We start from the raw sequence: 17,742 nt of genomic DNA, 5'->3' as shown, positions 1-17,742 counted from the left end.
TTACTAGCTCCAAGTAACTAGGCTAGCTACTAGGCTACAGCTACGGTACACTAGCAACTGTGTTCTGTGTTTCTAACGAAAGTTAATCTCTCTACAGTTACTTCTAGCCTAGTTGTACCACTGCTGCAACTTGACACGAACTGCAATTTGTCGTTTTTGTGCTGTTAAATGTCTCACCTGTACTTGTGAAAATTAATCAAATCATCGAAAGATTGCCATCCTGCGCTGTTAGTACCAATGGTTAACCCATCTGTGTGTAATTGCAATTTTTGCTGTCTTGGTTACTGTACCTTTTGGCGCGAAATAGTGCATATTACGACTCAACTCTAAATGTAGGCTACTTTTGATTTTGCTTCTCCGTTTTGTTCTCTTTTCTCAGAAGGGACATAATGAGTGAAGCTCTTCCTCGGACCTTTCCAGCCCAAAATTGCTTGCTTCCTTATGGAAATAATTTCAATTTTGCCTATGCTGTTGTGGAATGAAGAAAGACCATTTGAAAATGTCACTTGAATATTTCTCCTGAGTCCTGTAAATGGTTCAGAAACAGTGGGTAGGCCTACTGTAGCCTAACCTATACTGAGAATTTTGCAGACACATATTCACACATCATGGCCTAAAAAATTACGCTATTTTCCAAGCAAACATATACGCGGGCAGCAACACATAACTTTTAGCTGCGTGAGTACTAAATATTTTCAACTGTCCCCACAGCGACAGGGCTAACAGCACCCCGACGCGAAGCTGAGGGGTGCAGCTTCGCTTCGGAGGGGCTTACCTTATCCCTTACCTAGTACATGAACTTTTAAGCTCCGTCTCCGCGGCGCGCACTCTCTCCCTTAAAAAAGACGGAACCACAGGTTGAGGTTGCGAAATGAGGTAAAACTGCATTTCGTAGAATGCACAATTACAAATTATAATAATAAATTGACTAATCTGTTTGTTTAAATTGATCAAAAAAGAGACATTGGTAAGAGTAACACAACACATTTTATATGATCAGATATTTTATACATAAAACATCGCTGCTGCAATTTGCTGATCGTTATTGGCTGACTGCAGCAAAGAAGATAACGTTTTATGTAATTTAGAGGGAAAATGCGTGCATTTGAAGTTTCATTTCAAAAGTTGCTAAAAGTGTCCCCACATTTTTTTTAGCTACATTTGGTGCTCGTAGCCAGTGGTTGGCAAACGGAACAAGCTGGCGTCTCCAACACTGAGTCTTGAACATTATTTTATTTCATGTTTAATAATCACATCACTAATTAACAAATAACCACAATAAAACACTTCTTTCAAACTCAAAAAATAAAAGTCAGAATTAATGAAAAAAGAAATGAAAAAAAAAAGAAATTTAAAATGACAAATTCGGCAAATGACATTACTCTACGGAACACATCCCATAGGTTTCTGCATGCTTTTAAGTAGGTCGTTACTCTATAAACGCACGCTAGCAGTGGACACAGATCTATGGAGCTCTGATGGATCACTGAGGAGCTCTTGTTAAACAAGCCAAACAGTTAGTCTCACACAATTATGCCTTGGGGCAGACACCTCCCTGGGGTTGTGTGGATGATTAAGTTGCCATACACACTTGTATGGTGTGTATACACACTTGTATATGTGTTTCAGTTGGCTGAGTGATGATACTTCCTAATGGAGTTTCAGTTGGCTGAGTGATGATACTTCCTAATGAAAGGCCCTGACCTCTGCTGTTAATCCCAGCGTTTAGAGGAGGGCCAGGCAGCGTTGCCACACGTCTGCTTTCAACCCTCCCTGCAGCAAGGTCTTCACATGTGCATGTTTTTGTTCCTGAAAATAGCATTATTTTAGCGTCTTAAGACTGCGCTTGTGAGTGTGGATGACGGTACAGAGTTTTGTGAAAACCAGGTGGTTAACAAATCTAGAGAATTGCACAAACTAGACTTTAACAGAGTTCCCAGGTATGTGTGTGTATATATATATAACCCCTTTGCCACTCCCTGCCCACACAGCCATCCTGCACGTAGCTAATGAAACACGTTATACACAGATAGTTGAGTCTTTAGTACATTATACCTCAAAAACATTCTTTCACTTCAGCAGCCCTTTTCATGTGGAAAAGGTGAACTTGCTTGATAATAATAATAAAGTCCTTAACATTAAAACTATTAAAGTTACATGGACATACACTAAACATCCTTACAACTCCCCTTTGTTTGTTTGTCTGTTCTGGTGGAGATGCTGAGTGAAATATTTATATACAACTGTGACTTTGAGGAGAGCAGTGCAATTTGTAAAATATCTGGGTAGAAAACTTCAATAGTAAAATTGGCTGCAAACAGGCACAGTTACAATAGGGACAACTTTAGTTAGGCGAGGAGTAGGTGGCACAAGAAGGACTGTTATGAACCATGGGTGAGGTGGTGCTCTGTGTACTGATCTGAAAGCCACAATATGAAACCACTCAGACAGTCATATCTACAAACCTCTTTTGAACTTTCAAAACAACACGTGAAAAAGACAAAGTTATTGCCTATCCTCATAATAAAACTGGATTTCTTTAGCTGGTTTAATTAAGGGATTATTTTCAATCATTTTGATAACAGGTACTATATCTAATTTGACTTAGTTGGACACTCATTTAAGGATTCAAGGGCTAGTGGGAAGCCTCTAATGCAGTTCATTGATGAACGTTTTCCAAACTCCATCCTCTTCATTCATTCAGGGGTTCTATATAACAAACTCCATCCTCTTCATTAATTCAGGGGTTCTATATAACAAACTCCATCCTTTTCATTAATTCAGGGGTTCTGTATAACAAACTCCATCCTCTTCATTAATTCAGGGGTTCTATATAACAAACTCCATCCTTTTCATTAATTCAGGGGTTCTGTATAACAAACTCCATCCTCTTCATTAATTCAGGGGTTCTATATAACAAACTCCATCCCAGGGAACCCTCTTTGATACTCTGAAGCTTTAAGGTGCCTTTATAAAAAAAAAAAAAAGAAAAAAAGAATCTGATCTCGCATTCTTTCTGATCATTAGAGGAGGCATCAAATACGGTTGCTATTCCGGGTATGAAATTGTAAAGATTACGAGCTAAATGATTACATTTTAAAACATAAAGAGTAAAAAGGGCTGCCCCACATAGCCTTAATGCTTCTTGTTATTTTAAACCAAAGCAATAATAAGGAAAGATGCACTACTGTCTAGAACTGATCCAAGTATTAAAGAGACTGTATGCACGACACTGCAAGTCATAATGCAAACAGGATCCCTGTTCTGCAACATATCATCTGGCCATGCACTAAAAGGCAATTGGAGGCAATAGTTGGATACATTGCTACAAGAGTGAAATAAGCCACAAGTCTTCCGATACCCTGACGAGACAAGCACTGCAGGTCCTGTTTAATCTGCAGAACCATTTATGATATCAACTGCCAAAAAACTGTTTTCATTACCCTCAAAACACCTGGGAAGGGACGACAACCATAATTAATCACAAACACAAGAAGAAGTTATCTAGGTCCTCACAACAGCAACACCAGGCGGCTTTAACAGTTTCATGTTAAACTATGACATTCTGTGTGTCCGTGTCTCGGTAGTGGAGGGCCCTGCAGCGGAGGGTGTCAGCCCCAGTCTCATCTTAGTTTCAGGTAAGCAGGACAAGAGACACAGCCAAGACACACAGCTCCACCAACACCCTAGACACCTGCCTCTCTAGCATTCATGCACATTCAAGTCCTAATGTACTGCATTTCAGAATGAAACTATTCTCAAGATAGATCCTAATCTGATTCCTTTCGTGTTTATCCCAACTCGCTGCCTTACAGACTGATCATCTTCTCTAAGCATCAGCCTGTCTCTCCTCACACCTGACAACTTCCATCTCCCTCTTAAGCCTCCCCATCCTTCCTGTCTCTCTAATCCTTGAATACAGTTGCGTCTTCATGACTGTGTGCCTTTGATTTTGAAAAACGTGTGCGTGTATTTCTGAGTCCTATGGGTAAATAGACCATTCACTGTATTGCTTGTACAAGAGAGTAAAAGAGACATTTTGAAAAAAGCTTAAACCACAGCTGAAGAGGAAAAGAAACCAGAGAGAAAGTAAACAGAACAGAAACACCAAAAGCCTAAAGTTACAGTATTCACTCAAACACATCATCACAAACACAGAGATTAAAGAGAAAGAGAGTTAAATATCCTACAGTTCAAACAGTCAACTATTAATGTACTACTTTTATTCTTGCTCTTATGGTGGATAGTGAAGACGGAGGGAGTCTGAATAAGTGGGTGTGGACTCAGGCTGTGTATGGGGAGGGACAGGGGTGAGGGATGGGCATGGGGAACACACGCTAGCCCCGTATGGTCACACGGAAATGGGTGCTACACAAGCTACTTTGCATCCAGGAAAGCCATAGGTCCAGGAGAGGTGGAGGGTGTAGGAGGGGTGGGGGCAGGAGGGGTGGGGGTGTGGGGCAGGAGGGGGGGGGGGGTTGGGGGCAGGTTGGGGGGGGGGGCTGTTCAACATGATCTGAATGAACGTTGTTGTTTATCTAAGGCGTGGAGAAAGAATCAGGTCGGTCCATCACCAGGGCAGAGCGATCCATCTGAACCAACACTCAACCCCTGTTCCTCATCTTACAACGTCAGCCTCGCTGCCAGGGGATGCAGGACGGCAGGAGAGAGACGAAAGTAAACATGACATGATCCTGTCATCGGATGGGGCATGGAGGAGATGCTAAAGGTGGCATATGGGGTGGGGGTGAGGGATGTAGGGGTTATGAGTATAGTTCTTTTAAGTATTGCCCCCTGGCTCCAGTGATGGGGGGGGGGGGGGTGGGGAGCTGGCGCTAGCCAGGAAGTCCTTGGGGGAAAGGAAGCGTTGATGGGGGTAGCGTGGCTTATTGGGAGGCAGTCTTCTGGGGCAGGCCAGGAAATGATGTCAGCGCCGTGGTCCGTGTGAAAAGTTGAGCTTGAAGGACTCAATCTGTAGCAGGAGGGATGGAGATAGGGGAGGGGGAAGTGAGAGAAATAGAGAAAAGGAAGAGAGAAGGAGAGTAGGGAGGGGAGGAGAGGTGGAAAGAAGGGGGGAGAGACAGAGGGTGGAGTGATAGTAAAAATGCAGAATTAGATGCCTGCAAAATAAGAAGTCAAAGATGACATGGTGGTCAGGGACTGCACACACACAGGACGGATGATTAACACAAGTCATACAAACACGCAAACGTCACAAATGACATGGAAATAGGTCTTCTTTCAGCAAACAGATCACACATTCAAGATGTCACAGTGAATCCATCCTGCCTGAATATTTCTGACTACATTATTCCTGAAGGAGGAAGAGGGCACTGGGGCCACAGGGAGAGATCCTGGTGGAGCTGCACTTACTTGTCTCTGGGATGAGTGAGTCCAGACCCTGGGTGTCCTGTAGGCCCTGGTTCCCACAGGGCAGGCCCAGGTTCCCACAGGGCAGGCCCTCCTTCAGCCCATTCTCCTGGGCAGGGCTGGCTGGCTGCCCTGGCTGGGAGGCTGGGGCCGGACCAGGGGAAGCCCCAGGTGCAGCCCCTGTCCCCTCTGCTGGGTCCTGCCTCCCCTCAGCCTGGAACCATGTCAGCTGGGTGTTAGCTGAGGGTGAAGCTGCTGCTAATGGTATCTGTGTTTGTGTGTAGGTGTGTGAGTGTGCGTGTGTAGCTTAGTTGATTCATCATAACGTGGGACTATTACATTAACAAGCGTTTCCGTGTGTGTGATATTTCTTAAAGAATATTAATAGTTATAAAAATGGATAGTTCAATCAAGCTCTCTGGTTCATATTGCATCTTAAATGTCTAGTTCCTTTGCACAATTCAGAATCACTGCCTCTGTTAGCCTAAGAAACTACGATAGTTAGGTTGAAGCTAGCTAATAAAATTGATAATAATGGGTCAAACTATGTGTAATGCAATTCTACAATGGTACATTGGTCTAACACAGTCTCACCTTGGCGTTGTCACCACCTTGTGCATGATTGAGGTTATCTGTTGAGCCAATCTTGGACTGGGCCTTGAAGTTCACTTTGTGTGCCTCAATCTTGACATCGCCGCCCCCTAGAGGACATACAGTCACTGCATCAGGAGGTGGACGTGGGTCAAACAGTCAAGTATAGAACCTGGCCTTCCTTCCTCTCCCTACCTGGTTTGTGTTTGATGTTGGTCTTAGAACCACACTTTGACGTCACTTTGCTTAAGTCCACCTTCTTACTGAGTATCTGAACCTGGAAACAAACAAAAAACAACCAACTGTCACACTGAAGAACCAGCTGAGGACCAAGATGTCTCGCTAAGACATCTTTGCATCTCTGTGAATCATTCATTCAGAACCGTCTGTCACCATTTTGTAACCCAACCCGTCAGCCATCCTCCGTGGGGGGTGGGTAGGGCCATGTGGCAGCAACATTGGACTGTGGATCAAGAGATCGCAGGTTCCTGCTCATCACTTTGGATGAAGGCAGCTGCTAAGTGAACGTGTTACAATATATTTTCCATGACAGCAATAGGATGAAAACAAATCGAAACAGAAAGCCTGTGTGAAGAGAGCCAACCAGAGGCCAGAATCTGTGCAGGTCGGAGGTCATTAAGAAAAGGCTGGTGTTCTGATTGGTGTTAGGTTAGTTAGAGACAGAGAAAAGAAGAGGTCAAGCCAAGGACAGTTAGCGGGGATCTAAGGAGGGCTGCTAGCTAACATGCTGTTCAAACCACAACACACAACCGCACCTGTGGCCAAGGTTCTTCCAGGTGAATTCATAATCCGGATTATGATTGACTACTTCCTTAAATGCTCCGATGGGCAAAGCCTTCATGCTTCAATTAATGATGATTTTTCTGATCCCAAAAAAATCTATGAAATGTCACGATTATAATTTTCATTGACTTGATTAAAATGCACTTATCGATTTTGAACGACTTATTTCCTATCACAGCAATAGAGAGAAATGCTCATATTTAACGGCCTCTCCTAACGTTTCATGCTTCTGCTGGTCTGTGGCTGCTGTCCTGAAGACCTGCTGTCCAGGAGACCTGCTGTCCTGCAGTGTCCCAGCCAGGAAACCTGCTGTCCAGGAGACCTGCTGTCCTGCAGTGTCCCAGCCAGGAAACCTGCTGTCCAGGAGACCTGCTGTCCTGCAGTGTCCCAGCCAGGAGACCTGCTGTCCTGCAGTGTCCCAGCCAGGAGACCTGCTGTCCTGCAGTGTCCCAGCCAGGAAACCTGCTGTCCTGCAGTGTCCCAGCCAGGAGACCTGCTGTCCTGCAGTGTCCCAGCCAGGAGACCTGCTGTCCTGCAGTGTCCCAGCCAGGAGACCTGCTGTCCTGCAGTGTCCCAGCTAGGAAACCTGCTGTCCTGCAGTGTCCCAGCCAGGAGACCTGCTGTCCTGCAGTGTCCCAGCTAGGAGACCTGCTGTCCTGCAGTGTCCCAGCTAGGAGATCCCCTGGCTGGGAGGTGTGGATGGCCATCAAAGCTAAAGCGCACTCCAGTACTTACTTTCCCTCCTCCAGGGACATGCTTCATATTGTCCTTGGAGCCCAAACGAGACGTTACATGGCTGAAGTCCAGTTTTTTGGAGACTATCTGAACCTACACAAATACAGCACAGCAGGAAAGAGCAGAGGGGGGGTCACCACCAGGGGTTAAAGGTTAGAGGTTAGAGGCACAGAGGAGAGGACGGGAGGGGAAAGACGAAGGAGAAAGAAGGACAGGAGCTTCTAGAAGCCACTCAGGCGGTGTTCACATGCACGCATGCCAAACAACACAGCACCTTCCATCCACACAATAAACTGAGGGTTCATCAAACCAATGCAGGGGGTGTTAGACATCCACACACACGCTACAGCTCAGACCCCCGACAGCCTCAGGAGTCCCCAGGGTCCTAGAGCTGCTCTGGTTAGGGAGACGGAGGGCTGTATTCACGGGTTTAACAAGACATAACTCGACAGGCCGTAACTGAGAGCTGATTTCATAGGACCTGCTGTCTGGCTAAGGTCCACAAGCTGCAGCCTGGGCTGCTACAGGGAGCTAGCAGCAGTGTGGCCTGCAGCCTGGCTGGTTGGAAGCATCAGCTTGAAGGTGAGTCCTAACCTTGCATTTCTTACCTTTTCTATGAGCGTCATTGACCCTGTGGAAGCTCGTAACTTAGCTGACAATCGACTGACGTGCTTATGAATTGTTTTTTTGTTAAAGTGTAACTTAATTTAAAAAAAGTGACCAGGAATGAGAAACTGGAAATCCTTAACGTGTCATTTCTCATGACGCAGGATGATTTTGCTTCAAACAAATGTTTGTTTACCCTTGTACAGAAGTGAAAACTGTTAGAGACCTGAAGAAATCCAAAGAGTTTCCTCCGAGAGCAGTTCACCCTAAGTAGACTCTGGGAGCTCCAAGGAGCCGTCGAAGCTCCAGTATCTGGATCATGTGAACGTGTGTGTGCCACATCCATGTTTGAGCTAACACATGAACATGAAAGGACAGACATTTGTATTATCATGGAGAGGTCATGTATGCAATGGAAGAAAGTGAAACAGAGAGAGGATGATATAGGATGAGGATGATGCAGGATGAGGATGAGAGAAAGGAGAGACAGAGAGAGAGAGTCAGAGAGAGAGATAGAGAGAGAGACATTGAGAGAGAATGAAGAGCATGAAGATAATGAGGGTGTCGTGGGTGAACTCACTTTGCCCTGGCTGGTCTCCTTGGAGGAGGAGTCAGTCTTACCCAGAGCACCAGACACCTGGAGGAGACAAGCCCCACTAGATCAATATCACAGAGGGAGGAGGGGGAGTAGGGGGAGGAGGAGTAGGGGGAGGAGGAGTAGGGGGAGTAGGAGTAGGGGGAGGAAGAGTAAAAGGAGAGAGGAGGGTAATGAGGTACACTAAACCATTAGGCAGTGTACCCAGCAGCATCATTCATTTGATCTTGATCAATCCCACAGCCCTCATGGACACAGCCATGGTGTTCCCCTATGGGGCGGGTTCACCAGAGGGATCTCTCTACCAGGGGACACAGCCATGGTGTTCCCCTATGGGGCAGGTTCACCAGAGGGATCTCTCTACCAGGGGACACAGCCATGGTGTTCCCCTATGGGGCGGGTTCACCAGAGGGATCTCTCTACCAGGGGACACAGCCATGGTGTTCCCCTATGGGGCAGGTTCACCAGAGGGATATCTCTACCAGGGGACACAGCCATGGTGTTCCCCTATGGGGCAGGTTCACCAGAGGGATCTCTCTACCAGGAGACACAGCCATGGTGTTCCCCTATGGGGCGGGTTCACCACAGGGATCTCTCTACCAGGGGACACACCCATGGTGTTCCCCTATGGGGCAGGTTCACCAGAGGGATCTCTCTACCAGGAGACACAGCCAGCCACAGCGACGGGAGGAAGGGGGGAGTGACAGCAGGACGAATGGAGGGAGGAGCCAGATGATAAGATGTACACAACTTGGAGACAGATCAAATGAACGGCTGAAATGGGGGTGTTTAACTGTGAGGGCAGTGTGCAGGGCAGTGTTCCACAGGACAGGCAACAGGAACAGAAACTGACTAAGGTGTTACTCAGAGTGCATTATGGGAGTAAGAAGTGTGCTGTCCTTACCCCTACCCCCACCCAGCACCACCCACCCCTGTCCTTACCCCTCTCCCCACCCAGCACCACCCACCCCTGTCCTTACCCCTCTCCCCACCAGTCCCGGTCCTTACCCTACGCCTCTCCCCACCCCTTCCACACCCCGCAGTTGTACCTTTCCCCCTCCAGGTTGGTGCTTCATGTTGTCGGTGGAGCCGATCTTGGAGCGGGCGTTGCGGACATCAGGGGCGGGGGCGGTGCTGGGCCGGGGGGCGGTGCCAGTGGTGGCGCTGGGCCGGGGGGCACGGGGCACCGGGGGCTTCCTGTCCGGCCCGGCAGCGGTAGAGGAGGCGGGCACGGCGGGCTTGGGGGCAGGGCGGGCGCGGCTGGTGGGGCCAGAAGGGCTGGTGGCCGTGGAGCTACGGGCGAGGCTGGGCCTGGCCGAGTCCACTGGAGGGGAGGAAGAGAGGAGAGGAAAGGAAGAGAAGAACGGAGGAGGAGAGGAAGAGAGGAGCGGAAGAGAGGAAAAGAAGACAGGAGAGGAAGAGAGGAAGGGAGGAGAGGAAGAGAGGAGATGTTGTTTATCCCCCGGGGATGGTTCAAAGCTGAAGCCTGGCTCTGAATTTCTGAAGTAGCAGGGAGGGGATTGTGTGACTTCTGTAAGACATCCAGTTCCCTGGTAGCACAACAACAAAGCCTGACGTTTGCAGTTTCTCCTTGTGAGCTCCACTCGTGAACGTGGCATCAGAAATTCAGTTGAGCTAAGCATGGCACTCCCCCTCCCACCCCGAGCCTGATCCCTGAGCTGAAAGACTCTGATCCCACTCCCATCCTCGTCTCTGCGTGTGAATTGAAAGTGCTTCTCCCTGTCCTGTTATGCAAGCCTGTGAGAGACACTGTGAGAGAGTGTGCAGAACTTCCACTCAGGATGACTACTTCCTGTCAACACTGGTGGATGCTGAGACACTAATCCACACTGTGCTGTGTCAAGGTTTTCAACTCTCCCTCTGCCTCTCCCTCTGCCTCTCCCTCTGCCTCTCCCTCTGCCTCTCCCTCTGCCTCTCCCTCTGCCTCTACCTCTGCCTCTACCTCTCCCTCCGCCTCTGCTTCCCACTCTCCATAGCTTTGTCAAGGTGAGGCTTCGTTGCTGTGTTATTATTACTGGGATATTCTAGGAAATCGAGGAGAGATAGAGGGATGGAGAGAAGAGGAAGAGAGAGATAGAGAGAGGGATAGAGAGATAGAGGGATGGAGAGGAGAGATAGAGGGATGGAGAGATAGAGAGATGGAGAGGAGAGATAGAGGGATGGAGAGATAGAGATGGAGAGGAGAGATAGAGGGATGGAGAGATAGAGAGATGGAGAGGAGAGATAGAGGGATGGAGAGAGCTCCAGTACCTGTTGTTGTCTTCAAAGTGCCAGGTTTGCTGTCCTCTGCTGGTTTGCTGTTGGTCTTTGTGGCTGATTGATACAGAACAACACTGGAATTACAGCTGTGAAGACTTCAACTGTAAACCTGTTTCATTACATATGTGTGTGATGGTGCATGGGGGTGTGTGTGAGAGCCTCACCCAGGGGCCGCTTGGCTGTGGCGCTGGAGGCCATGCGAGAGGCCAGCGGAGCGCGAGTCAACGTAGCAGGTTTAGCGGTCGCCGTGGTGACGGTGCCGTTCTTGGTCGCCGTGGCGGTCCGAGAGGGAAGGGGGGCGCTGCCAGACGTCTGAGAGGGGGGGAGAGGTTAGGAGAGAGTGACACAGAGAAAGAAAAAGAGAGAGAGAGTGACAGAGAGAGAATGACATACAGAGAGAGAGAGAGGAACACTTCACATCTGCACTGAAGTACTGAGTGTGCATGTGAGCAGATCAAATGTTATACTAAATCAAGTCATCCTTTAGATGGTTATCATGTAGGATTCCTGCTGCTGGGTCTTAGTCTCTTAGTACGACATTCAGAGTCCAGTGTTCCTATCCAGAGCATTCACATCATGCACTGCTCTATATAGGCAACTGTGCACGCGCAATAAGTGACTCACCCAAAGCCCTAAGGGCCTTATTTAGATGAAGGAAATGTTTAATTTACCAGCTAACTGCACTTTCTCTAGTTAAAGAGGCCACCAGTAGAGGGCGATAGAGAGTGGACCATCCTGACCGCATGCTACTGTACAGCATGTTGCTTACAGGGTGATCTCACAGTACTTAAACACACACACACACACACAACTGTGCATGGGCTCAGGGAGGAGAAGAAAAGGTGTTTGTGCTGCTCCCTCCTCAACTGAACGGAGGGCAGCTGAGGTACAGAGAGGCAGAGAAGCAGAGAGGCAGAGAGGAAGCCAGCTCTGGTTTCCAGGTGTGCCACTTCCTGTGTGAGGGACGGCTGGCATAGAGGGGGCAGAGAGGGACCCTCAATGGAGGGGTTAGAAACCCCCTAAGAGGGTGTAGGGACCCTCTAAGTCCCTACAGTAAAAGGGGGTGGAACTCACCTTGGGTTTAACATCCCGGGGTGCCGGGGTGGAGGAAGGGGGGCGGCTCCCTGCGCTGGAGGAAGGAAGGCGGCTCCCTGCGGTGGCGGAAGAGGGGCGGCTCCCTGCGGTGGCGGGTTTTTTGGTGCCAGGGGGCGGGGCAGACGCCTTGGGGGCGGGCCCTTTTTTAAGGAGGGCAGCGGAGGAGGAAGAGGGGGCGGGGCGCTTGGGGGCGGTCGTTGTGGCAACTGTCGCCGAGCTGGGCCGGGGCTTGGCTGCAGCGGGGCTTGGTCTAGTTGTCCCGGTAACAGGCTGTGAGATGGAATGGGAAGCGCACCAGACACATCGACAGCAGAAGAAAGAAGAGGGAAAAACGAGGAATGAGAAATAAAAAAATGAAATCAAACAAACAATGGAGAACACCATGGTAACAGATGGAGAACACCATGGTAACAGATGGAGAACACCATGGTAACAAATGGAGAACACCATGGTAACAGATGGAGAACACCATGGTAACAGATGGAGAACACCATGGTAACAGATGGAGAACACCATGGTAACAGATGGAGAACACCATGGTAACAGATGGAGAACACCATGGTAACAGATGGAGAACACCATGGTAACAAATGGAGAACACCATGGTAACAGATGGAGAACACCATGGTAACAGATGGAGAACACCATGGTAACAGCAGGTGAAGGAAGCAGCAAAAGCAGCACTTATTGTAAATGATGAAATGACAATTATTTATTATATCAGGTTAATCAGCACTGGAACGATGCTGATATTGATCTGATGTTACGGATGAGTGAACCTCAGCAGTATCGTAGTATTTCCATGCAGGCAGCAGCAAAGCACCAGCATGAATGATGATCTATCCTACAGCAACACTAGGATACGCCACGTGCCCTTCATATGTTCCATCTAGCACGGGTGTAGCAGAGCTTGCCCCGCTGGCCTGACCTACCTTGGGCTTCTTGTCTGGGCTGGGCGGGTCCTTGCTCAATGCAGCACTGCTCCCATTGGTCGAGGGCTTAGTAGACATCTTTTTTGCCTTCTCAACGCCGTCAGCTTTAGCGGCCTTCTCTTTCTTCTCAGCACTTGTCTTGTCCTCTGATTTCTCCACCTTCACCTGCTGGCCCACCTCTGGTTTCTTGTCTTTCAGATCCTTCTCCACCTTCACCTGCTGGTCCACCTCTGGTTTCTTGTCTTTCAGATCCTTCTCCACCTTCACCTGCTGGTCCACCTCTGGTTTCTTGTCTTTCAGATCCTTCTCCACCTTCACCTGCTGGTCCACCTCTGGTTTCTTTTCTTTCAGATCCTTCTCAACCATGTCAGCCTCCTGTTTCTTGTCTTCTCCTGCGGTTCCCACGGCAACCTTCTTCTCCTCCTCAGGCTGTGTCTTCCTCAGGTCAGACGCGTCCGATGTGAATGCTGTATCCGGTTTCCCCGGAGCCTCCTCGACCCTGACAGAACTTTGTACTTTCTCCATTTGATCAAGCGTTTCCACTTGCTCTACATTTCTCTGTTCCTTGTCCATCTTCTGATCTTCATCCATCTTTTCGATTTTGTCTGCCATGTCATTTTTTTTTATCAGGTCAACGTTCTGCACCTCACCAGACTTCTCCACCTCACCAGACTTGTCTGTTACTAACACCTTCTCAGTCTTTTGCATCCTCTCCTCCTCCTTCTCCGTAGCATGTGTTTTCTCTCCCATCGCAGAGTCAAACTTCACCGTGACTCCCCTGGTCTCCACCTGGTCCAGCTTCTCAAACATGTCAAACGTGTCCATCTTCTCCTCCTTCTCAGGCTTGTCCATCTTCTCTGATTTGATGACTGTTACAAACACAAAATGAGAGAGAAACAATTGAATTTCGATTCCTTGTCTAAAACATCTTAATGCTGTGTTCACACCAAACGCAAATCAAATTTTCGCAACTTACATGGCGACATGTCAAGTTAAGTCTATCGCGCCTTCCGCTTGAGTTGAACATTTTCAAGTTTATTAAATTTTGAGATGTCAGTGATGTTTTAGAAGCAATGGAGGGCAAAAGTATTGTAGCTGTCTGTGGGCATCCTCTGCTATACCACACTGCTTAGTATTTGTTTATAGTCATCATTCTGGACATGATTGACGACGAAAAGAAAACGGTTGGCTCCTAGCGATTCGCGTGAATTAACACAAATGAACGCAAAGTGAAAATGTGCTTCATTTGCGCGAAAGATTCGCTTCGGTTCGGTGTGAACACAGCATTAGACTGGGGGAGTTTGTGTATAAATGATAGGCTACATTAATTAAGTGACTGAACTGAATAAATTAGCTGAGTTTAGATCTTAGTTATAGACAGAAAGTGTAAAGGATCATGATTCCAGTAAGGTAATTTGAAGTGATTTTCCATCGTTCACTCAATATGTCGTATTCAAGTCACTGAAACTGTCTGGTCTAAATGTCAGTACTGTTCATCATCCCCTACACCATGTGACACCGTCATGGGCATCCGGAACATTGAATTGATCGAAAATTCTGTCAGGATGAGAAAGGTAAAAGGAAGATAGTGCCCTGGTCCCCAGGAAACACAATCAATAGTCGTCGTTATTGGTCGTGTGTGCGGGTGATGAAGAGGTGCTGTCATGGTAACCCTGTTCTGCCAGAGAGCAAAATAACTGAGTCATTTTCAAACACAACACTCGGCTCTGATAGATAATTTAGGAGAAAGAAAATCCATTGCATGTTGGGATGCAGTACATACAGACATGCTGTCTCTTGTGTCCTCACAACACCTACAAGTCAACGTCCAGCCTATGGATTATATAAAGACAAATCCCTAAAGAAGATTATGAACAGAGGATTTCAGTTGGTTGACAATTTCCCCTCTATGAAACATCCACATGATGTAACCTGAGGAGAACATGATGTAACCTGAGGAGAACATGATGTAACCTGAGGAGAACATGATGTAACCTGAGGAGAACATGATGTAACCTGAGGAGAACATGATGTAACCTGAGGAGAACATGATGTAACCTGAGGAGAACATGATGTAACCTGAGGAGAACATGATGTAACCTGAGGAGAACTGCTGATGAGGACTGTGACTGCAGGGGAACTGTGGTGATGACCTCGAGGTGACAGGTCACATGTCTTCCTACGTCATAGCGTGGAGGGCCAGCAGGGAAACACCAGATACCAGAGATCAGACCAGACCAGAGACCAGAGACCAGAGACCAGACACCAGAGACCAGACCAGAGACCAGACCAGAGACCAGACCAGAGACCAGACCAGAAACCAGACCAGAGCCCAGAGCAGAGCCCAGAGCAGTCATGAAGCTGTACTGAGGCTGACTGCAGTCTGCAGCAGATCCTGCATGTCATCTAAGATCAGGCGTTGGCCGCTTGCTATCTTAACTAGGATCTGGTTCCACTGAACCCTGGGACCTACCAAAGGTGTGAGGGCTTAGGTTGGCTGAGGGGCAGTTCTATGGTAGGGTCAGGGTGTGTGTTCAGGCTCTGGGTGAAGGTGGTGAGGGTAGGGTCAGGGTGTGTGTTCAGGCTCTGGGTGGAGGTGGTGAGGGTAGGGTCAGGGTGTGTGTTCAGGCTCTGGGTGAAGGTGGTGAGGGTAGGGTCAGGGTGTGTGTTCAGGCTCTGGGTGGAGGTGGTGAGGGTAGGGTCAGGGTGTGTGTTCAGGCTCTGGGTGAAGGTGGTGAGGGTAGGGTCAGGGTGTGTGTTCAGCTTCTCTCCTGCAGTACTGTTGACTGATGCACTCTCACAGCGGGACACTGGTAACCTTGGTAACCACACGAGTGGCTCAGCGACAGTGGAACAATGCCTGGAGAGGCAGAGTCACTATAGAGGCAGTCACACTATGGAGGCAGTCACACTAAAGAGGCAGTCACACTAAAGAGGTAGAGTAACAGACTATAGAAGCAGTGTCTTAGCAATGGAAAAACACTGAGTCTTAGCAATATTACTCTGAATGAACACAAATGTGGAAATGACAGGAAGCATTTGTTTACCAGCGAGTTCTTTTGTCTCTCTGCACTACTGCCCTCTCCTCCCCCTCTCCTCCCTTCCAAATTATAATCCTTCTCTCCTGAGAGAGCTGGAGGGACGAAGGGATGGAGAGATAGAGGGATGGAGAGATAGAGAGAAGGCATACTGGAGTAATAGAGATATGGAACGGTATATGGACAACATCCTGAGACACATACATATAGCTGAAACAGAGATGTTGTTTTGCTTGTCTATATTCACATCCAGCTCTTCCCTCGGCTGCTGGGAAACAGAGCCAGGGAACAGACCCAGGGAACAGACCCAGGAACAGACCCAGGAACAGACCCAGGAACAGACCCAGGAACAGACCCAGGGAACAGACCCAGCAAACAGACCCAGGGAACAGACCCAGGGAACAGACCCAGGGAACAGACCCAGGGAACAGACCCAGGAACAGACCCAGGGAACAGACCCAGCAAACAGACCCAGGGAACAGACCCAGCAAACAGACCCAGGGAACAGACCCAGGGAACAGCCAGGGAACAGACCCAGGGAACAGACCCAGGAACAGACCCAGGGAACAGACCCAGGGAACCGACCCAGGGAACAGACCCAGGGAACAGACCCAGGGAACAGGAGTTTATGAATGTGCCTCCACGCCGGCTCAATGCCTTTCAATGTCCTTGTCCATTTAAAGCAGTGTTACTCAACATCACTAACCTTCTGTCTAAAGCAGTGTTACTCAACATCACTAACCTTCTGGCTCTCACACACACACACACACACACACACAAGCTGCCCACACTTTAATAATAGGAAGATTTTTGTCACACTTCCTTTCATGACAGGAGAATATAGAAGAGAGAGAACAGAGGGAGATAAATAAAGAGATGAAGAAAGAAAATGAGATGGAGGTAGAGAGAAGAATAAGGTAATACAACTAAAGAGGTAGAGAGTGAGTGAGTGAGTGAGTGAGTGAGAGAAGCAAACAGCGATCATTAAAACAAGTGTCCAGTCCTCTGACCCTGCCTGCCTGCAGGACTGACAGAAGCCGGCCGGCGTCAGCCATCTTGGCTTTGCCTCCGCACCGCCGCTACACTAACGAGCATCACAGTGACAGACACAGAGGAGAGGGAGAAAGGGATGAAGAAAGAGAAGAATACAGGAATAAGAGCGAGTGAGGGAGATTAAGAAACGAGAGAGAGAGAGAGAGAGAGAGAGAGAGAGAGAGAGAGAGAGAGAGAGAGAGAGAGAGAGAGAGAGAGAGAGAGAGAGAGAGAGAGAAGATATTGAGGGAGGAAGTCAGGCAGATGAAGAAAGAGAAGAGAGAAATAATGAGAAGGGGAAAGAGAGAGATAATGAGATTGAGAGGGAAGGAGAGAAGGAGAGAGAAAGAGAGTGAGTGAGAAAGAGAGGGTGAGTTGTGTTGACATGACCCAAAATCCTTCTGTGATGTCCTGCTCCATCTCCACACGCTACGCTCAACATCACACATATTAACATGTAGCGATGCCTTACGGTACCCACCCACACACACACACCAAACCATAGATTCATAGTACATGGTGTTCTAACGCTCCCTAAAGACAGGACTATATACGACACCTGTAGAAGCACACACCCTCCCTCTGAATGGGTTACCTTATACCCAATATATATTTTCTCTCTTCGCACCCTTACTCCCCAAATGTATCCTCCTGCCCTCCATAT

The 17,742-nt window shown here is 48.2% G+C and overlaps 1 protein-coding gene across 7 annotated transcripts in view; it reads right to left on the bottom strand.

The window, feature by feature from the left end:
• Positions 1-1,214: 1,214 nt before the first annotated feature.
• The window catches only part of LOC124470380 (microtubule-associated protein 4), a 47,687-nt gene continuing 31,159 nt past the window's right edge, over positions 1,215-17,742 (bottom strand). For 3 of the 7 annotated variants that reach the window (XM_047024220.1, XM_047024222.1, XM_047024223.1), the window contains 10 exons: positions 13,009-13,877; positions 12,056-12,346; positions 11,146-11,293; positions 10,973-11,035; positions 9,751-10,025; positions 8,687-8,743; positions 6,157-6,238; positions 5,965-6,071; positions 5,374-5,584; positions 5,016-5,120 (listed from right to left, as the gene is read on the bottom strand). In XM_047024220.1, coding sequence (XP_046880176.1) covers positions 5,113-5,120; positions 5,374-5,584; positions 5,965-6,071; positions 6,157-6,238; positions 8,687-8,743; positions 9,751-10,025; positions 10,973-11,035; positions 11,146-11,293; positions 12,056-12,346; positions 13,009-13,877 — 2,111 coding nt within the window. In that variant the 3' untranslated portion in view covers positions 5,016-5,112. Of the gene's footprint in view, positions 4,973-5,015; positions 5,121-5,373; positions 5,585-5,964; positions 6,072-6,156; positions 6,239-8,686; positions 8,744-9,750; positions 10,026-10,972; positions 11,036-11,145; positions 11,294-12,055; positions 12,347-13,008; positions 13,878-17,742 lie in introns of those variants that run through there. The other 4 variants (XM_047024225.1, XM_047024224.1, XM_047024221.1 and 1 more) reach the window with 4 other exon arrangements.

This window comes from Hypomesus transpacificus, chromosome 8 (genome assembly GCF_021917145.1).
Source record: "Hypomesus transpacificus isolate Combined female chromosome 8, fHypTra1, whole genome shotgun sequence".
NCBI classification, from domain to species: Eukaryota; Metazoa; Chordata; class Actinopteri; order Osmeriformes; family Osmeridae; genus Hypomesus; species Hypomesus transpacificus.
The sequence above is the reverse complement of the archived record's forward strand: the minus strand, read 5'-3'. Positions and strand labels throughout refer to the sequence as shown.